This window comes from Pimephales promelas, chromosome 19 (genome assembly GCF_988280905.1).
Source record: "Pimephales promelas chromosome 19, fPimPro1.hap1.1, whole genome shotgun sequence".
NCBI classification, from domain to species: domain Eukaryota; kingdom Metazoa; phylum Chordata; class Actinopteri; order Cypriniformes; family Leuciscidae; genus Pimephales; species Pimephales promelas.
Genome location: NC_142787.1, coordinates 9,067,546 through 9,090,055, shown reverse-complemented (window position 1 = coordinate 9,090,055; position 22,510 = coordinate 9,067,546). Strand labels below are relative to the sequence as shown.

Below are 22,510 nucleotides of genomic sequence, written 5' to 3'. Positions count from 1 at the left end.
GTTGTAAAAATTGAGAGGGATAGGCGTCAATAACCCTTGAGCTTCAGCCTATACCCTTTGGTTTAATCAAAAGTTATGTTTATGATGAGTTGAATATTTGTTCTTGTATATTTGTTAATGATAAACCAAATAAAATAAAATAATAAGATGCTTTTAGCTGATTAACATTCTCACTGCATATGTCCATGAGGAGAAGAGATGAAGAGAAATGTGAGCAAAGGTTGAGCCGTGGCAAAAAGCCGAAGCCATGTCACAGTGATTTTACCACAGTAAAGATGTTCTGATGAGTGTGTAGTAAAAGAACAGCGAGAGAGGAGAAAACACAGCAGTGACTGACAGAGAGAGTCCATATACTGCAGCTGTCAGGATCTCACTGTCATCAGATCAAAGGCTAAAGGTCACGCCCACATTAGTTGATGGAGGTGTTTCCTATGACACACCTACACTTTACTCCAAAAAAAAATTATTTGTCATTAAAACAAGTGAAAATGTTCATGACACAACCTTTATCTGCTGGATCTCACCTGACCTCCATCTAATTTAATCTGATGTAATCAATCACTAAATAATCAAGATCAAAGAGGCCATGGATCACCATGGAAACAGCCTAAATGTGCACCCATGGCTTTATTTCACTAGAGTTCCCCAAATGGGGGTCCATGTGTTGATGAAAAAAGCTGATAATTATATATTCAATGTAAAATTAAAATAAATAAATAGGGCTGCATGATAATCACAAAATAGATCTGTGTAATGCATGCAATTTAATTTGATATGTAATTTTAATAGCAGCTCTACTTAATATTTGATTTACATTTTTAAAGTCTGATGCACTGCGTGTTTCAGAGTGAACCATACAGCCATTTCATTTTCATAATTATCATTATATTATTTAACATTAAATTGTCATTGTTTTGTTTTACATTAAAATGTTAATTTACAGAAGTAATATATTTCTTTTTTAATATTTATTCAGACCTGTGTATATTTGAATGTGTCATTCTGTATGTCATTGTAATCATCAAATATAAAAAAAATTACATTACAATTTTAATTTATTACTTATCAGTTAAAACATAGTACTACTTCTACTACTAATAATAATGATTATTATTATTGACATCAGAGAACAGTGAACACACAATTGGGTTGATATTAACAATTTACAAATTAACAAAAAGGAAAATCTCTGGTAAATATTCGACATCTAAGGGGTTCGGCTGATGAAACTGCTAGTGCTACACAGCGTGATTTAGCTGCTAAAGTCTGATTTACAGTAACTGAGGCAGAGTGTGTGTGTGATGTGTGTAACAGCTGTCAGAGGATGATCATATTTTCCATTTCTCCTCATTGTCTGTAACTGACGGCACACAACACACACAACTGTTTCTGTCGCACACTCGTGACCCACAGCACTCACGTGAAACACACACACACACTCACGCACTCTCTCTCTGACACACACACACCAGATTGTGCCGTCAGCTGCGTCTCAGCGTTTAGACAAACACCTCCAGCGTATACCAGAGTTCCTCTGTCAAATCACACATAATTACCACCTTCATCTGAGAGCGAGACACAAAACCTGCTCTATTTTCAGCAGCAGCTTGTGTGTGTGTGTCGCCGGACAAGATGAAGAGAAATGTGAGGTCATGAGGTCATCAATCACATCTGGAGTCTGTTCACATTCACCACAACATCAGTTTTTAGACTATATATTGCGTTTCGCAATCTGCGCCGTTCATCTGAACTATTATTTTATACACAAACCCACTTTATAATCACATTTATTTGATGCTTAATAAAAGATGGAAGTGTATTGTCACAACAGGAACACAAGCGTGACATATATACACACAGACACACACACACACACAATCAAACTTACACACACACACACACACTGATTACAGGAAGTGCAGAGGAGGGGGCGGGTCCGATTACAGGAAGTGCAGAGGAGGGGGCAGGTCCAATTACACGAAGTGTAGACGAGGGGGGGTGGGTCCTAATACAGAAAGTGCAGAGGAGGGTCGAGTCCTATTACAGGAAGTGTAGAGTAGGGGGAGGGTACTATTAAAGGGAGTGCAGAGGAGGGGACGGGTCTGATTACAGGAAGTGCAGAGGAGGGGGCGGGTCCAATTACAGGAAGTGCAGAGGATGGGGTGGGTCAGATTACAGGAAGTGCTGAGTAGGGGATGGGTCCTATAACAGGAAGTGCAGAGGAGGGGGCGGCCCTGATTACAGGAAGTGCAGCGAAAGGGGTGGGTCTGATTACAGGAAGTGAGGAGGGGATGGGTCCTATAACAGGAAGTGCAGAGGAGGGGGAAGGTACCATTACAGGAAGTGCTGAGGAGGGGATGGGTCTTATAACAGGAAGTGCAGAGGAGGGGGCGGCCCTTATTACAGGAAGTGCAGAGGAGGGGGCGGCTCTGATTACAGGAAGTGCAGCGGAGGGGGCGGGTCTGATTACAGGAAGTGAGGAGGGGATGGGTCCTATAACACGAAGTGCAGAGGAGGGGGCGGGTCCCATTACAGGAAGTGCAGAGGAGGGTGTGTGTAATTACAGGAAGTGCAGAGGAGGAGGTGGGTCTGATTACAGGAAGTGCAGAGGAGGCGGTGGGTCCGATTACAGAAAGTGCAGAGGAGGGGGCGGGTCCCATTACAGGAAGTGCAGAGGAGGAGGTGGGTCCGATTACAGGAAGTGCAGAGGAGGCGGTGGGTCCGATTACAGGAAGTGCAGAGGAGGGGGCGGGTCCCATTACAGGAAGTGCAGAGGAGGGGATGGCCCTGATTACAGGAAGTGCAGTGGAGGGGGCGGGTCTGATTACAGTGAGTGCTGAGGAGGGGATGGGTCCTATAACAGGAAGTGCAGAGGAGAGGGTGGGTGCGATTACAGGAAGTGCTGAGGAGGGGGCTGGTACCATTACAAGGAGTGAAGAGGAGGGGGTGGGTCCGATTACAGGAAGTGAGCAGCTGTTTCTGTCCCCATCTCCTCTTCACCAATGGTCTGTTCTCCATCTCTACAGTGGAGCACAAGATCTTATCCTGGTTCAGACTGATAAATATAAAAAATTTGAAATATCATCTTACTAAGACATCTTATTGGCAGATATAGAGTGACAAATAATATTTATATGCATTTTATGTACGTACCTGCTATAAAGATCTCATCGATTTACATTACAATCTAACTTTTTTCATTTTTTTTCTGAATAAAACTGTTTTTCGTCCATTTTTCACTATATCAGACTAGATGCATCAAATATGACACTCAATAAAAAAGCACATTTGCAAACTATTTGTTTTTAGATTTTTTTTATTGTTTCGTCGAATGGTTTAATCAATGTTCCATTTAAAAAATATATATTTTCTTATGATTTTCATAGGGTTAAAATGATTGCATATAAATGTAAATATGATATGCATATAAACTGCATATGATGTGTGTGAGAATCAGTGTTTCTCATCCAGCGCTGAATAGTTAAAACACACATAAGAACTGATGCATGATGGGAAACACAAGCTTCAGTCGAGAATCAGACAGAATCAGACTTCAGAATAGTCATATGGTTTTTGCTTAGAATAAATGAACATACCATCACAGCCAGATACTTAAACTCACATGAGCCCAAACAGACACACACACACGCATTCCTTCTCCTCCTCTTCATTGCCAGGGTCCCCAGGCTCCAGCGGCCCCGGGGTCACAGCGGGGGTCATCGGGGGGGAAGTCGATGGGTCGGGCCTGGTTCTGGTACTCCTGTAAGCGCCGAAGCAGGAACGCCACAAGCTCCGGGCGCTGATGGGAAACCTCCACTCGCTCCTCGGGATCTGTCTCGATGTTAAACAGCATCACCGGCTTCAGCGGCTCCGACGCCTTCAGCACATGACCAGCAGGGGGCGCGAACCACAGAGGACAACCTGAAGGAAACCAAAGAGGTCAACCTGAAGGAAACCACAGAGGACAACCTGAAGGAAACCACAGAGGACAACCAGAAGGAAACCACCACAGAGGACAACCAGAAGGAAACCCACAAAACATTTTGGCTATGTATGTAAACTTTGATTCCTGAGTAGTATCCCCGTGAATATCGATAAGGAAACACTGAGCGGCAGAAACACTGAGGGACAGAAACACTGAGCGGCAGAAACACTGGCGGCAGAAACAATGAGTGGCAGAAACACTAGAGAGGTTGAAACATTGAGAGGCAGAATCACTGAGCGGCAGAAACACTGAGCGGCAGAAACACGGAGCGGCAGAAACAATGAGAGGCAGAAACAATGAGCGGCAGAACCACTGAGAGGCAGAAACACTGAGCGGCAGAAACGCTGAGAGTCAGAAATGCTGAGAGGCAGAAACACTGAGAGGCCGAAACACTGAGGGACAGAAACACTGAGAGGCAGAAACACTGAGAGGCTGAAACACTAAGAGGCCGAAACACTGAGAGGCAGAAACACTGAGCGGCAGAAACACTGAGCGGCAGAAACACTGAAAGGCCAAAACACTGAGAGGCAGAAACACTGAGGGGCAGAAACACTGAGAGACAGAAACACTGAGGGGCCGAAACACTGAGGGGCAGAAACTCTGAGCGGCAGAAACACTGAGTGGTAGAAACACTGAGAGGCAAAACACTGAGGGGCAGAAACACTGAGCGGCAGAAACACTGAGAGGCAGAAACACTGAGCAGCTGAAACACTGAGGGGCAGAAACACTTAAAAGACGAAACACTGAGGGGCAGAAACACTGAGAGGCCAAAACACTGAGGGGCAGAAACACTGAGAGGCAGAAACACTGAGGGGCAGAAACACTGAGAGGCAGAAACACTGAGAGGCAGAAACACTGAGGGGCAGAAACACTGAGAGGACGAAACACTGATGGGCAGAAACACTGAGAGGCCGAAACACTGAGGGGCAGAAACACTGAGAGGCCGAAACACTGAGGGGCAGAAACACTGAGAGGCAGAAACACTGAGAGGCAGAAACACTGAGAGGCAGAAACACTGAGGGGCAGAAACACTGAGGGGCAGAAACACTGAGAGGACGAAACACTGATGGGCAGAAACAATGAGAGGCCGAAACACTGAGGGGCAGAAACACTGAGAGGCCGAAACACTGAGGGGCAGAAACACTGAGAGGCAGAAACACTGAGCGGCAGAAACACTGAGGGGCAGAAACACTGAGGGGCAGAAACACTGAGAAGACGAAACACTGAGGGGCAGAAACACTGAGAGGCCGAAACACTGAGGGGCAGAAACACTGAGAGGCAGAAACACTGAGCGGCAGAAACACTGAGGGTCAGAAACACTGAGGGGCAGAAACACTGAGGGGCAGAAACACTGAGGGGCAGAAACACTGAGAGGCAGAAACACTGAGGGGCCGAAACACTGAGGGGCAGAAACACTGAGAGGCAGAAACACTGAGCGGCAGAAACACTGAGCGGCAGAAACACTGAGAGGCCAAAACACTGAGGGGCAGAAACACTGAGGGGCAGAAACACTGAGAAGACGAAACACTGAGAGGCCGAAACACTGAGGGGCAGAAACACTGAGAGGCAGAAACACTGAGAGGCAGAAACACTGAGGGGCAGAAACACTGAGAGGACGAAACACTGATGGGCAGAAACAATGAGAGGCCGAAACACTGAGGGGCAGAAAAACTGAGAGGCAGAAACACTGAGCGGCAGAAACACTGAGAGGCAGAAACACTGAGAGGCAGAAACACTGAGAGGACGAAACACTGATGGGCAGAAACAATGAGAGGCCGAAACACTGAGGGGCAGAAACACTGAGAGGCAGAAACACTGAGCGGCAGAAACACTGAGGGGCAGAAACACTGAGGGGCAGAAACACTGAGAAGACGAAACACTGAGGGGCAGAAACACTGAGGGGCAGAAACACTGAGGGGCAGAAACACTGAGGGGCAGAAACACTGAGAAGACGAAACACTGAGGGGCAGAAACACTGAGAGGCCGAAACACTGAGGGGCAGAAACACTGAGAGGCAGAAACACTGAGCGTCAGAAACACTGAGGGTCAGAAACACTGAGGGGCAGAAACACTGAGAGGCCAAAACACTGAGGGGCAGAAACACTGAGGGGCAGAAACACTGAGAGGCCAAAACACTGAGGGGCAGAAACACTGAGCGGCAGAAACACTGAGCGGCAGAAACACTGAGCGGCAGAAACACTGAGAGGCCAAAACACTGAGGGGCAGAAACACTGAGGGGCAGAAACACTGAGAAGACGAAACACTGAGGGGCAGAAACACTGAGAGGCCAAAACACTGAGGGGCAGAAACACTGAGAGGCAGAAACACTGAGCGGCAGAAACACTGAGCGGCAGAAACACTGAGAGGCCAAAACACTGAGGGGCAGAAACACTGAGGGGCAGAAACACTGAGGGGCCGAAACACTGAGGGGCAGAAACACTGAGAGGCAGAAACACTGAGAGGCAGAAACACTGAGGGGCAGAAACACTGAGAGGACGAAACACTGATGGGCAGAAACAATGAGAGGCCGAAACACTGAGGGGCAGAAACACTGAGAGGCAGAAACACTGAGCGGCAGAAACACTGAGAGGCAGAAACACTGAGAGGCAGAAACACTGAGAGGACGAAACACTGATGGGCAGAAACAATGAGAGGCCGAAACACTGAGAGGCAGAAACACTGAGCGGCAGAAACACTGAGCGGCAGAAACACTGAGAGGCCAAAACACTGAGGGGCAGAAACACTGAGGGGCAGAAACACTGAGAAGACGAAACACTGAGAGGCCGAAACACTGAGGGGCAGAAACACTGAGAGGCAGAAACACTGAGAGGCAGAAACACTGAGGGGCAGAAACACTGAGAGGACGAAACACTGATGGGCAGAAACAATGAGAGGCCGAAACACTGAGGGGCAGAAACACTGAGAGGCAGAAACACTGAGCGGCAGAAACACTGAGAGGCAGAAACACTGAGAGGCAGAAACACTGAGAGGACGAAACACTGATGGGCAGAAACAATGAGAGGCCGAAACACTGAGGGGCAGAAACACTGAGAGGCAGAAACACTGAGCGGCAGAAACACTGAGGGGCAGAAACACTGAGGGGCAGAAACACTGAGAAGACGAAACACTGAGGGGCAGAAACACTGAGGGGCAGAAACACTGAGGGGCAGAAACACTGAGGGGCAGAAACACTGAGAAGACGAAACACTGAGGGGCAGAAACACTGAGAGGCCGAAACACTGAGGGGCAGAAACACTGAGAGGCAGAAACACTGAGCGTCAGAAACACTGAGGGTCAGAAACACTGAGGGGCAGAAACACTGAGAGGCCAAAACACTGAGGGGCAGAAACACTGAGGGGCAGAAACACTGAGAGGCCAAAACACTGAGGGGCAGAAACACTGAGCGGCAGAAACACTGAGCGGCAGAAACACTGAGAGGCCAAAACACTGAGGGGCAGAAACACTGAGGGGCAGAAACACTGAGAAGACGAAACACTGAGGGGCAGAAACACTGAGAGGCCAAAACACTGAGGGGCAGAAACACTGAGAGGCAGAAACACTGAGCGGCAGAAACACTGAGGGGCAGAAACACTGAGGGGCAGAAACACTGAGAAGACGAAACACTGAGGGGCAGAAACACTGAGGGGCAGAAACACTGAGGGGCAGAAACACTGAGGGGCAGAAACACTGAGAAGACGAAACACTGAGGGGTAGAAACACTGAGAGGCCGAAACACTGAGGGGCAGAAACACTGAGAGGCAGAAACACTGAGCGGCAGAAACACTGAGGGTCAGAAACACTGAGGGGCAGAAACACTGAGAGGCCAAAACACTGAGGGGCAGAAACACTGAGGGGCAGAAACACTGAGAGGCCAAAACACTGAGGGGCAGAAACACTGAGAGGCAGAAACACTGAGCGGCAGAAACACTGAGCGGCAGAAACACTGAGAGGCCAAAACACTGAGGGGCAGAAACACTGAGGGGCAGAAACACTGAGAAGACGAAACACTGAGGGGCAGAAACACTGAGAGGCCAAAACACTGAGGGGCAGAAACACTGAGCGGCAGGAATACTGAGAGGCAGAAACACTGAGAGGCAGAAACACTGAGAGGACGAAACACTGAGAGGCAGAAACACTGAGAGGACGAAACACTGATGGGCAGAAACACTGAAAGGCCGAAACACTGAGAGGAAGAAACACTGAGAGGCCGAAACACTGAGGGGCAGAAACACTGAGAGGAAGAAACACTGAGTGGCAGAGACACTGAGTTGTAGAAACACTGAGGGACGGAAACACTGAGGGGCAGAAACACTGAGGGGCAGAAACACTGAGAGGACGAAACACTGATGGGCAGAAACACTGCGAGGCCAAAACACTGAGGGGCAGAAACACTGAGAGACAGAAACAGAGCAGCAGAAACACGGAGCAGCAGAAACAATACGCCTTATTCACGGCAGCCCCATCTTTGATTTTTAATGAGAATGAAAGCGAGGCTGTGAGTGTGAGGGATAGACTTGCATCTCTTCAATGGGCTTTACTGTTATTTAATGTGTTTTCGGATTGTTCTGCTCATGAAACACTGGAAAAATATCTTTCCAAGAAATGTCAGTTGACAAAAAACTCCCGACAATGTAAGCTGTGGAAAATTGTAAGTAATCTAGCTGCTTTACTCAGCTTTTTACAGCGGATGCCATTGAAAAAACGGTAAGTCTATCCCTCACTTTCATACCTGTTGTGGCGCTGCTCTGAATAAGGTCTATGAGCAGCAGAAACACTGAGAGGCAGAAACAATGAAGGGCAAAAACACTGAGAGGCAGAAACACTGAGCGGCAGAAACACTGAGAGGCCGAAACACTGAGGGACAGAAACACTGAGAGGCAGAAACAATGAAGGGCAAAAACACTGAGAGGCAGAAACACCGAGGGGCAGAAACACTGAGAGGAAGAAACACTGAGTGGCAGAGACAATGAGAGGCAGAAACACTGAGAGGCAGATACACTGATCGGCAGAAACATTGAGCGGCAGAGACACCGAGGGGCAGAAACACTGAGAGGAAGAAACACTGAGAGGCAGAGACATTGAGCAGAAAAGACACTGAGCGGCAGAAACACTGAGCGGCAGAGACACTGAGGGGCAGAATCACTGAGCGGCAGAAACTGGTTCGGAACTGGTGCTGGTTCAAAGTTGGTTCAACTTCCTTCAAACCCTTCTCAGAACCTGTTTGTTTTTCCACTGACTAGAGAGCCCAGCGAATGACGTCGTTACGTCACTGTGTACGTCACCATATGTGACGCTTTCCCTGAAACGCTGAAACTGAAACTGACGCTTTTCCTGAAACTGACACACACTTACCCTGAAATGCTTGCGACAACTTTAAGCATAACAATTACAATGGTGGGCTACATCGTCTTTCTGCAAATGTTTCTCCTGGCTTTTCGATCCTATAATGGGGTCAGACTATCTTTCTACTAGAACTGAGAGGCAAAACCACTAAAGGCAGAAACACTGAGAGGCAGAAACACTGAGAACACTATTGTATTGTTATTGTATAGTCAACTCATTAATTAAATATTTAACATCATATATTCTGCATAACTAGATGTTTTTAAATAAAACTGACAAGAAACTACACAAACTTTAGGGCTGGACGATATGATGATATTTATAATATTGATATAAGTGATCACATGGATTTAAACATATATTGTATTTATATAAAGCAATCACAGGCAAATTTGCTTTATGTATTTCCCCGGCGTGGAAATCAGGCTCATATAAATGTCATGAAATACGATTCCTGCTGCATGTCGATATGTCCACCTTATATCCTTTAACAGCACAACTTTCCTTTCATGATGACTTTACCTGGATAACCCGTCAGAAGCTTCCAGTTCTTGTAGCGAATGGCGGCATGAACCGAGATATTAAACTCTAAACGCGACCCGGATGCGACGGGTCGAGATGCTGACGAGTGTAAAGAGTCCTGCAGGAACTCCCCCGATACATCATCACCTGGACCTAAAAGAGACACACAGCTCATGTGTGATCGGGAGTAAAACCTGGTTCTAGTCTTAGTGTAAACCGGTCTTTCACTCACATGGCGAGTCGTCCACGAACAACGGGTCGATGTTGTGCAGAAGCTCAACCCGAGGAGAAGCTTGACCACGACTGAAACAAGCACACACACACACACACTTCCATTAAACCTGACATTTAAATCTCTTAAGAAAACAAAATTGACTGCCATTTAAATCTCTTAAAGGTTCTCTAAGCGATGTGGGGCCAAAACATTTTTTGTCACATACATCAAACGTCTCCTCACTATCGGCTAGCTGCCTGTCCCCTAAACACACTGTAAAAAAGCGCAGTCTCTGTAGACACCACAGGCTCCACAAACGGCAACAAAAACAATCATGTCTTACCCGGACCACGAAACCTAACAAACAGTGTTCCAGCCAATCACTGGCAAGAAGTATTTGAGGGTGGGTCTGGGGGGTTAGTGCGCGTGCACATGAAGGGGGTGTGTGTGTGAAGGAGAGACTCAGAGAAGCAGCATCAGAGGGAAGTTTGAAAAATGGCTGAAACACGACCAAAGAGACGTCGTTCTGAAGAACAAATTAAAAAGAAGAAGGAGTCGGATAAAGACCGTGCGAAGTTCCGAATTTACATCGTTAGCAAAGCTTTTGAACGATGGCGAGAACTCCGGCGGCAGAAGGGCTTCCAGTCCGACATTCAGGTTGTTCTGTTTTTGCTGGACAGGTGGGTAACGTTAAATTGTTTTGTTTTTTTCTTCTAAATTGACGCTTATGTTTGCCAAACCCACACAAGGATATAATTAGCTAGAACTATGCACGTTCACAATTATTTCAGGAAGCACGGAAGGGAGGGGAAGGAGATGAGATGCGGAGGAGGGAGGGTCTAGCTAGCCTCCGATTTGTTTGAAAATATTCCGAACGTCAACACCCAGGATCGCTTAGAGAACCTTTAACGAAACAAAACAGACTGACATTTAAATCTCTTACTGAAACAAAAGTGATTGACATTAACAAAATAAAACTGACCGACATTTAAATCTCTTAACTAAACAAAAGTGAATGACATTTAAATCTCTTAATGAAACAAAACAGACCGACATTTAAATCTCTTAATGAAACAAAAGTGACCGACATATAAATCTCTAAACGAAACAATGACCGACATTTAAATCTCTTAAAGAAAACAAAACTGATCGAAGAAAACTCTTAATGAAACAAAAACAACTGACATTTAAATCTCTTAATGAAACAAAACCAAGCGAATGACATCTAAATCTCTAAATGAAACAAAGCCGACCGACATTTAAATCTCTTAACAAAACAAAACTGACTGACATTTTAATCTCTTAACGAAACGTAAGCCACTGTCATTTTTAAATCTCTAAACAAAACAAAAGTGAACAACATTTAAATCTCTAAACAAAACAAAAGTGAACAACATTTAAATCTCTTTACGAAACAAAAGCGACTGACACTTAAATCTCTAAATGATAAACAAAACAAAAACAGATGACATTTAAATCTCTTAATGAAACAAAACAGACTGACATTTAAATCTCTTAATGAAACAAAAGTGACCGACATTTAAATCTCTAAACGAAACAAGTGACCGACATTTAAATCTCTTAAAGAAAACAAAATGATCGACATTTAAATCTCTTAATGAAACAAAAACGACTGACATTTAAATCTCTTAATGAAACAAAACCAAGCGAATGACATTTGAATCTCTAAATGAAACAAAACTGACCGACATTTAAATCTCTTAACAAAACAAAACTGACCGACATTTTAATCTCTTAACGAAACAAAAGCGACTGTCATTTAAAATCTCTAAACAAAACAAAAGTGAACAACATTTAAATCTCTTAACGAAACAAAAGCGACTGACATTTAAATCTCTAAATGATACAAACAAAACAAAAACAGATGACATTTAAATCTCTTAAAGATACAAAAGGGACTGACATTTAAATCTGAAACAAAACTGACCGACATTTAAAACTCTTAATGACACAAACGCAACAAAAACCAACATTTGAATCTCTTAACGAAACAAAAGCGACATTGAAATCTCAATTACACATCTCGATTAAACCCAGAGCTCAACTGATCATCATGACTGACTTTACTTAAATAAAATATCTAAACATTCTTACATCAAGAGGCATCAACAGGAGAAGCAGAATGACTCAAGAAATGAAGTCTTGTTTTATAAAAAAAAAAACTATCAAAATGAAGTGAGTTTGTGCTTAAAACAATGAAATCAGAATAAATAATCTGGTATTTCCTCTGAATTACGGTTATTTGCAATGCTTTGTCACTGGCAGGTGTTTAGACAAACCCTTTATTTTGAGTCATTTGTTCCCTGGTGTGGAAATCATCATTTGATCCTCTACTGATCAGACATATGTCAATACTGTTCAAATTGTCAACAGCCATCAAAATAGCACCAAAGTGTGGAAATATTGATGATGATGTTCACAGTCACCTGATTGTGTCCCACACATTGAAGCCGTCCAGAGGTTTGGTGCCATTGGTCGATGCCCCAGCCAGACCCACGATCGTAGGCAGCCAATCAGAGACATGGATGAGCCCTCGACTGACACTTCCTGGCTGCTCTATCATTGGCCCGGTCACAAAGCCCACGCCCCTGACTCCGCCCTCCCAGAGTGTCCACTTCCTGCCACGCAGAGGCCAGTTATTCCCCCCCGTCAGGGTTTGGCCACCATTATCTGCCCAACACAGAGGAAACAGCACCACCTTATGGACTGATCACAACACTTACTTACTCATGACACTTGCTTACACTGCAAAAAATGCTTTTATTACTTTTCTTACAAGATGAGTAAAATGTCATAAGAAACACTGTTTTGTTATATTGTTAGCTATTATAGAAGTGTGACTCCCTGTAACGCTGCTGTATACATTTAGATTTGTGGCTGTTGAATACTTGAATCTGATTGGTTGACAAACTTTCTAAGGTATGCAAGTATTTTCAGGGAAACGTACGGCTAAGGTAGTTCCGGCAGGTCTTAACCGCAGTACAGTTTCATATCACTGCGCGTAGTGACTGTGATAAGGAAAAATATGATACAATTCATAATAAGAAAAACCATGCGCTTGATCTGACATTTTCGATGTCTAACTTCACAGTCAATGAAAACATGCAGTTTAATTTTAATAAATAAAGTATATAGTCCTATCTATAATAATAGAACATTGAATATATAAATAAATTGATAAATTGAAGAACTGAATATATAAATAAATTGATAGTCCTGCTGCACGCAAGGGTTTTGTTATTATTGCAGATAATATAACAAATAAATAAATAATGATAGGCCTACTTGTTAAAATGGCTCTGTGTTTAATTTATTAGGCAAGCCTACTGTCAATAATGGGAAAAAAACAAATTAATTAAAACAAATTAATTAATAAATAAATAAAATATTATTAATGCACATGCTTTTCTGTCTCATTATTGCAATCTCTCTTTTTAATAACTGCATTAGTCTGCAATCAGTGGCTCAATTTAACGTTACTTGCTCTGAGTGTGCCTTATTATTATAATATTTCAACGTCGTCAGTTATTCCTTTCACATGTATGTACCTGTGGAGAAGATGAGAACGGTGTTGTTCCACAGCCCAGAGTCCTGAAGAGCTCGGCTTATGTTCCCGACGGCTTCATCCATCGCCGACACCATGCCTGCGTACTTGCGCCGGCGCGCATCCTTGATGAAACTGTAGGGGGCGACGTAGCGCTCAGGCACCTGGAGGGGCGCGTGAACTGCCTGCAGCGCCAAATAGAGGAACAACGGCTGCCACACAGGAGGAGGAAACCTCATTATTCACAGAAACCAGAGATGCATTTCACATTTCTGAAAGCAGTTTTAAAATAAAATGTAGGGCTTTTCAAGACCTCCACAAATCATATTAGTACCACATGAGCAGGGAAGGGCAAGAGCAACAATAAAATAAGCATTTTATCTCTTAGTACGAACATGTCCTATCAGATTAGAAGTGGGCGATCTGGCAAAACAAAATCACAATTTTTTTCACGATTCTTTTTTGTTGCTTTCACTATTTTGCAAGTGACTGAGCATTACAGCCAAACTAATGTCCCTATTTTAAAAACAAAACCTTACAAGGTCAAAAAATATAAAATAAAATAGAGATAGGCAGATATTAAGGCCAAATAAAAAATAATTAAAAATAAGAACAAAGATACCCATGACATACACAACATAATTTCCGAATTAAATAAACAGTGCTGTATGTTTTCAGCAACTGGTGTATTTATATTTACTCTCTCACGTTGTTTTAAACCTGAATAAATGTATTTCTTCTGTTGAAAATTAAAGTTATTTTGAAGAATGTGGGTAACCATGATTTACATAGTCAACGGGGACCAGCAACCATTTGGTTAGCAACATTATTAAAAATATCTTATTATGTGTTCAACACAAGAAATAAATTAATACAGGTTCGGAACAACATTAGAGTAGCAAATTAGACATTAGAGTGGGTAAACTAGACATTACAGTGGGTAAATTAGACATTAGAGTGGGTAAACTAGACATTAGAGTGGGTAGATTAGACATTAGAGTGGGTAAATTATACAGAGTGGGTAAACTAGACAGATTGGGTAGATTAGACATTAGAGTGGGTAAATTAGACAGAGTGGGTAAATTAGACAGAGTGGGTAAACTAGACAGAGTGGGTAGATTAGACATTAGAGTGGGTAAACTAGACAGATTGGGTAGATTAGACGTTAGAGTGGGTAAATTAGACAGAGTGGGTAAATTAGACAGAGTGGGTAAATTAGACAGAGTGGGTAAACTAGACATTAGAGTGGGTAGATTAGACATTCGAGTGGATAAATTAGACATTAGAGTGGGTTAACTAGACATTAGAGTGGGTAAACTAGACATTAGAGTGGGTAGATTAGACATTAGAGTGGATAAATTAGACATTAGAGTGGGTTAACTAGACATTAGAGTGGGTAAGCTAGACATTATAGTGGGTTAACTAGACATTAGAGTGGGGTAATTAGATATTAGAGTGGGTAGATTAGACATTAGAGTGGGTTAACTATACATTAGAGTGGGTTAACTATACATTAGAGTGGGTAAACTAGACATTAGAGTGGGTTAACTAGACATTAGAGTGGGGTAACTAGACATTAGAGTGGGTAAATTAGACATTAGAGTGGGTAAACTAGACATTAGAGTGGGTAAATTAGACAGAGTGGGTAGATTAGACATTAGAGTGGGTAAACTAGACAGATTGGGTAGATTAGACATTAGAGTGGGTAAATTAGACAGAGTGGGTAAATTAGACAGAGTGGGTAAACTAGACATTAGAGTGGGTAGATTAGACATTAGAGTGGATAAATTAGACATTAGAGTGGGTTAACTAGACATTAGAGTGGGTATACTAGACATTATAGTGGGTTAACTAGACATTAGAGTGGGTTAACTAGACATTAGAGTGGGGTAATTAGATATTAGAGTGGGTAGATTAGACATTAGAGTGGGTTAACTATACATTAGAGTGGGTAAACTAGACATTAGAGTGGGTTAACTAGACATTAGAGTGGGGTAACTAGACATTAGAGTGGGTAGATTAGACATTAGAGTGGGTAGATTAGACATTAGAGTGGGTAGATTAGACCAGTGTTTCCCAACCCTGTTCCTGGCGGCACACCAACACTGCGTGTTTTCTTTGTCTCCCTAATCAAACACACCCGATTCAACCCATCAGCTCATTAACCCACCTGATTATGAGCTGATGGGTTGAGTCAGGTGTGTTTGATAAGGGAGACAAAGAAAACACGCAGTGTTGGTGTGCCGCCAGGAACAGGGTTGGGAAACACTGGATTAGACAATAGAGTGAGTTAACTAGACATTAGAGTCGGTAAACTAGACATTAGAGTGGGTTAACTAGACATTAGAGTGGGATAATTAGATATTAGAGTGGGTAAACTAGACATTAGAGTGGGTAAATTAGACATTAGAGTGGGTAAATTAGACATCGAGTACCTTCTCCGACCCGTGGCGTGTGATGATGTCCTCGGCTTTCTGAGAGAAGAGTTCTGTGGAGTATCGGCCCGTGTAACCGACGGCCGGGTCCTCCCCGTCCCGCAGGTCCAGAGCGCAGCGCGTCACGTTCAAAGGAGCGATCAGACTACATCTGTGATGAGTGAAATAATCCTCTGAACCCGTGAGGTATCCTGCACAGACACACACATGAGCAACATAAGCATCTGTGCCTGCTTCACTGTGGCTAGGTTTACATGCAACCTAATCATCCACTAGTGATGGGATCGACGGATCAATCGCACTGATAATCCTTCATGTAAATGCTTTAATCGACCCGATTGAGCTCCATCCCAATGGCATTTTCCATTACACTTGAAAGGAGTGTTTATTTCTTTTCTAATCCCATCGAGAGAACATGTGACCACTTGATCAGATTGAAAACCAAAATAGCGTAATGATGAAGAAATAGCATGATGTAGAAATAGCGCAATGATGTAGAAATAGCGCAATGATGTAGAAATAGCCTAATGACGTAGAAATAGCTACTTGCTATTAGTAACACGCTTTTTCTACATCATTATGCTATTTCTACATCATCACACTATTTCTACTACATAATTACGCTATTTCTATATCTTCAAGTTATTTCTAAATCATTAGGCTATTTCTACATCATCACACTACTTCTTTTGAGATTGAGATTGATCCGACAGTCCCATCACTAGCGGATGATTAGGTTGTAAACGCAGCCACTCAGGGACTGGGATCCTACCGAAGAAGGTCTGGAAGCCTCGCCGGGTGGGTAGACAGTCCTTCCGGAACATTCCCAGATGCCACTTTCCCACCATGTGTGTGGCGTAGCCGGCATCCCGCAGGAGCTCAGGAAGAAGCTTCTCGTCCAGAGGAACACAGTACGGCTGACAGGGCCAGATGATCTCGTGCTGCAGACCTGTGTGAATCTGAACACACACACACACACACAGTATATATCACGGTATTCCCGCCCATGGTACAAAACACATGGTGGTTCTACGGTAAAATTAAAACACTGTAAAAAGTGTTCAGTTCACTTACCTAATTTTTTTTTTGTAAACCCATTGTCTTAAAATATAATATAAAAAATAGATAAAATATTAAAAAAAATCACTCTCCAGGATATTCTCATTCCTGGTTCCTTGATGGTGGAATGATCTCCGGATCATCCGGAACGCAGAATCCCCGACAGCATTCAAAAGAAAACTCTTCTCTTCTGTGAGCACTTGGTGTAACGATCACCAGCTGGAGAGCCCCTAAGAGTCAGGAGAGGGCACTCAACGCCAGATGATCATGTTTCACACTCACAAACTACATTTCCCATAACTCACTGCCCGGACTCATCAGTACTCATCTCATTCACCTGTTTCTCATTATCTTGTTTAGTTCACACCATAAATACCTTGTGTTCACACTCACTTATTGTACTGTGTGTCTGCATTTCTGAGCGGTTTCCCGTGTTTTGTTTGTCTGTTTTCGACTTTGGATTGTTCTTGGGCTCTGATTATTGCTGCCTGCCCTGACCTCTGCCTGTTTCTTGGATTCCCTCTGTTTATTCTCCATTGTCCTGTAGGGATGGGGAAATGAAGCTTCATGAAGCAATGAGGCTTTCCCCTGACTGTTCCGGGAAAAGATTCAAAGCTTCGAGAGTGTCGAGAACAGCGCCATCTGGTGCATTTAAAATAAAGCAGCCAGAAGCTCTGGCAGATGAAGCAACCACAACACACTACAGAGTTTCAATGTTATGTGTACAAATAAAAACCTTACATGTTTGTGTTTGATTTGTTCATTTGATAAATTCATTTTCCCATTAAAGTGTATATAATATAAGCTTAAGTGCAAAGATATAAGCTTAAGTGCAAAGATTTTACAAAAACAAAAAGACAAAACAAAAAATAAGACTAAGTAGTGAAAAATAAATGTTGGTTATTTAATGAATTATATTTATTAACCTTCAAAGTACAGCACTCTCCTCAAACACCCATCAACCAGACTGAGGCAACATTGACTCGTTAAAGTTCGAGCCTTCTGACACCCAAAGCGAAACTCGCACGTGATCGGACAGAAAGTGAGGCTTCGTTTGTCATCGATCACGTGACTCTGGGAAAACCAATACACACCACGATACGGGGCTTCACTAGAAATTGTGTCGCATATGTGATACGCGCATCGAAGCTTCAGTGTCATACGTAACATCACTATTGTCCTGTCTGCTGATTCTTGACCCTGCCTATACGACTGTTTGCCGCTTCAGATCCAGCAGCCAAGAAAGAACCGAGATCCACCATGGACCTACTAATCAGTCTCTTCCGCCTCAGCCAAGGTAACCGATCAATAGAGGAATACGCTGAAGAATTTTGTGAGCTCTGCCATGGGGTAGACTTGGACGATGCAGTCTTAAAGGATAGTTTCCGATATGGACTTAAGGATGTATTATATTATCTCATGCCTGATAATACCCCTCGATGGACTATGTCAGTATATTGAATTCACCCTGAGGATTAGCGGGTCATCCTTTTCTGTGGGCTTTGAGGATAAGGCCGAGGGGGCGTTTCCGGAGACCATTCCGGTCACTTCTGCCGAGCCAGAGAGGCTTCACGTCACTTCTGCCGAGCCAGAGACGCTTCACGTCACTTCTGCCGAGCCAGAGACGCTTCACGTCACTTCTGCCGAGCCAGAGACGCTTCACATCACTTCTGCCGAGCCAGAGACGCTTCACGTCACTTCTGCCGAGCCAGAGACGCTTCACGTCACTTGTACAGAGCCAGTGTCTATGGACAAGATGGCCGCCTCCGAGCCAATGTCTACAGACAAGATGGCCGTCTCCAAGCCAGAGTTTGTTCCTGAGCTAGTGTTTGTTCCTGAGCTGGTGTCTGTTCCTGACCCAGTGTCTATTCTGGGGCCAGAACCAGTGTCTGTTCCTGTGCCGGAGCCAGTGTTTGTTCCTGTGTCCGTTTCTGTTTCTGAGCATGTATCAGTTCCTAGTCCTGAGCCAGGGTCTGTTCCAGAGCAACCGATGACTGTCCCTGGGTGGATGCCTGCTCCTGTTCCGTGGCCACCCGAGGGGTCTTCGCCGCCGTGGCCTGGGGGGGTGGCTATGTAACGATCACCAGCTGGAGAGCCCCCGAGAGTCAGCAGAGGGCACTCTACACCAGATGATCATGTTTCACTCACAAACTACATTTCCCATAACTCACTGCCCGGACTCATCAGCACTCATCACATTCACCTGTTTCTCATGATCTTGTTTAGTTCACACCATAAATACCTGGTGTTCACACTCACTTATTGAAAAGTCTTGTACTGTGTGTCTGCATTTCTGAGCGTTTGTTTTTCTGTTTTCGGCTTTGGATTGTTCTTGGACTCTGATTATTGCTGCCTGCCCTGACCTCTGCCTGTTTCTTGGATTCCCTCTGTTTATTCTCCACTGTCCTGTCTGCTGATTCTTGATACTGCCTATACGACTGTTCTTGAATAAAGCTGCATTTGGATCTTCATGTCCCAGAGCAGTTCGTAACACTTGGGCTCTTGAAAATTATTTTAAAAAATAGTTCCTTTTCCTATAACCCTGCGACTCTGAGCAATGTCTGACTTTTGTGTTTGAGCTCTTCTTATGTTGTTTTTGCCCCTTCATGACGACTCGCTTTTCATTTGTAAGTTGCTTTGGACAAATGACTAAATGTAAATAAACTTAATGGTTAATTGAAAAAAATGAAGTTACGTGAACTTTGACAATTCCACATTACTTTTTTTTCGAGTTTATTTACTTAATTTTAAGGCAACAGGTTTCCTCATTTTTTTTAAGTTAAAGGTGGGGTATGTGATTTCCTTTTTTGAACATTTTTTCTAAATAACTTGATCCTATTCTTAACCCATACTGGCTGTAAATTAGAAGCACTGAAATGAAAATTAAGCAATTTAATCATCTGTGGAACGGGCAGGACTCGAAAAACTCCAGCCAATCATTTTCAAGAACCATCTAGAATCCTTGGACACAAAATGCGTCAATCAAACGGTCTTACCAGGTATAAAACGGTCTTATAACTCAACGATTTCACATCAGACGGTGACTTTCTTTACTTTAAAATGTATCTTTTAAATTGACAAACATCATATGTGTAATTCAGGGCACAATTCAAACCAGATCAAAATATTTGTTTTCTCTCGCCATTGACTACCATACAATATTTTTCTGAAATAAGGTCCCATGGTGGTCGACCAGAAGGGGAGGGACTTAGGCTCTCTATTACCCCTTTTCCACCCAAAAAAAACTGGTTCGGAACTGGTGCTGGTTCGGAGTTGGTTCACCGCGACCGCATCGCTTCCATTATGAGCGCGCATACCGCGCGTCTACATTTAAAATAACGAACTTGAGCGCGCAAAAGACGTGATATGTGAACCGGCCCTAACACGTCTCTGTCCATGCGGGGGCGCTCGCGGTCGAGTGCAGAATGAATGGGAGTCAATGGGGTTTCACCCCAACAAATCCACTTTTCTCGGGATGTAATTTTTTGTCAAGTAATTTGAAAGTTGCATTCAAAAGGGAGGGCTAAGATAATACACTCAGCTGAAAATTGAATTTTTAAGTTCACTTATCTGTTCTAAAAATCCGTTCAAAACTGTGATAAGTTAACGTCACTCAATAGCAGAATGCTACCGTGTTCCGGCCAACAACGGCCTAACCTGTAAGAAATCAAAAGGACATAAGTACTCGTTCATTTGACTTTTGGCCTATAATGTATATTGAACTTGCGGAATCAACAATAAAATCTATGTTAATTTAACGACAAGCTGGTGAAAGAGACACTTTTAGCCGTTTAGCCCCATAGACTCCCATTCATTCTGCTCTCGCCCGCGATCACCTCCAGTGGAATTCTAATGGAACTGCAACCAGGATGATACACAATGGGGCTAATAGGAAGTGCCAAGGCTCTCAAGCAATTAAAGTGATTAATATATGCTCATCCTTGAACATTTTCACATAATATAATTTCACATATATAATAGTTTCACAAATATAATTAATGATGCTTGCTGATATATAAAAACATACTCTATGTATTTATATTGCATTAGAATACGCTTTGGAATTGATAAATGTATAATGTATATCTGCTGGTAAACTGATATTTATGTACCCTCTCATTCTTTTTATTTTTTATTTTAATTATTTTATTTTTATTTTATTTATGTTCTGTTCTTGTTGAGGCATGTGAAATATGTTGTATGAGAAATTACAATGTACATGCTACTTGATGTTCACAATAAAGCATAAAAAAAAGCTCTCCGTTAGACGGGCTCTGATCATATGTCATGTGTAGGGTCAGAGGTCATGCGTGCGTGGGGTAAGAGGTCACTCTTCCACCGGAACTCGACTCACGGCCAATGGAAGCCAGTGATTATAGTTTCGAAAGTTTATAAATATGGATATTTTTCTTCACTTGATAAGACATTTATTAACCCCTGGAGGCGTATGGACTACTTTTATGATGGACTGATTTTGGGGGGGCTTTATCACTCTCACTGCCAGGCACCATTCACTCCCATTATAGCTGGGAAGAGCAGGTTATTTTACAACTCTGACTCTTTTTGATTGAAAGAAGTAACGTTAAGTCCTTTACAGGATGACTTGAGTGAATAAATCATGAGAAAATCTAATTTTTGGGAGAACTATTCCTTTAAACAAGTCCATGTTAAACATGTATTTTGCTTTACAGAAAAATTAAATAAGTTAACGTTACATGAATAAAAACTAGGCCTACAGTTGTATAAACTTGACTCCTTTTGAACTCTACTTCCTTAAATTCAAATTCAGGAAATGAGAATGAATTGTTTGTCAGTTGAGTTCAGAACTCCGATACCAACACCACAACATTTTCTCAGAGCATATGATAGCATAATTGATTAGTTATTAATGAATGATTGATTAGTGACCTGGTATCGGCCGGTCATCAGCTGGTTTCGGGATGGAGTGCAAAGCGGCTGAACATAATAATTCTCCAGCCGAACCCCCTGACCCGACAGCCGGTCCAGATGAGGAGTTTTGATCTCAGACCCGTGATATCCCACATCATTCCAGCCGAAATCATCCGCCAAAATAAACACGATATTCGGAGGTTTGGCCGCGACTCGACTGACAGAAACCAGCAGAAAACACAGCCCGAGTTTCATTCTCAGCATCAGTTTCAGCCGAACACACACACTCCGATTCCTCTCAAAACGCTGAAGGAAAATCACACATATTTGATTAAAATGGAGCAATAAAACACTAAGTTACTTCAACTATACAGCTTCAGCTGGAAGCCACAAAAACAGAAGTCTCAGCTCATGAAAATTCAGTTGGTTCCTGATGACGTCGCGTTCTTCCTCAGAACCTGCCAATGGTGACGGAGTTCTCGTGAATATTAAATAGT

General features: G+C 43.1%; 1 protein-coding gene across 1 annotated transcript; it reads right to left on the bottom strand.

Moving 5' to 3' along the window:
• Positions 1–3,303: 3,303 nt before the first annotated feature.
• arsb (arylsulfatase B) lies at positions 3,304–22,436 on the bottom strand. Its single transcript, XM_039650214.2, has 8 exons — positions 22,032–22,436; positions 16,837–17,023; positions 16,065–16,255; positions 13,634–13,841; positions 12,512–12,755; positions 10,083–10,153; positions 9,851–10,003; positions 3,304–3,921 (listed from the first exon to the last, which is right to left on the bottom strand). Exons 1-8 carry the CDS (start codon positions 22,275–22,277, stop codon positions 3,668–3,670), a joined length of 1,554 nt encoding a protein of 517 aa, XP_039506148.2. The 5' UTR covers positions 22,278–22,436; the 3' UTR covers positions 3,304–3,667.
• Between the last annotated feature and the right edge of the window lie 74 nt (positions 22,437–22,510).

What these genes read in the sequence shown, in the direction of transcription:
- arsb (XM_039650214.2), bottom strand. Translation starts at nt 22,277, where the DNA reads ATGCTGAGAATGAAACTCGGGCTGTGTTTTCTGCTGGTTTCTGTCAGT. An exon ending in CACGCCACGGGTCGGAGAAG is followed by an intron (nt 13,842 to 16,064) that starts GTACTCGATGTC and finishes CCTGTGTGGCAG; the next exon opens with CCGTTGTTCCTCTATTTGGC. An exon ending in GTTCGTGGACGACTCGCCAT is followed by an intron (nt 10,004 to 10,082) that starts GTGAGTGAAAGA and finishes TGTCTCTTTTAG; the next exon opens with GTCCAGGTGATGATGTATCG.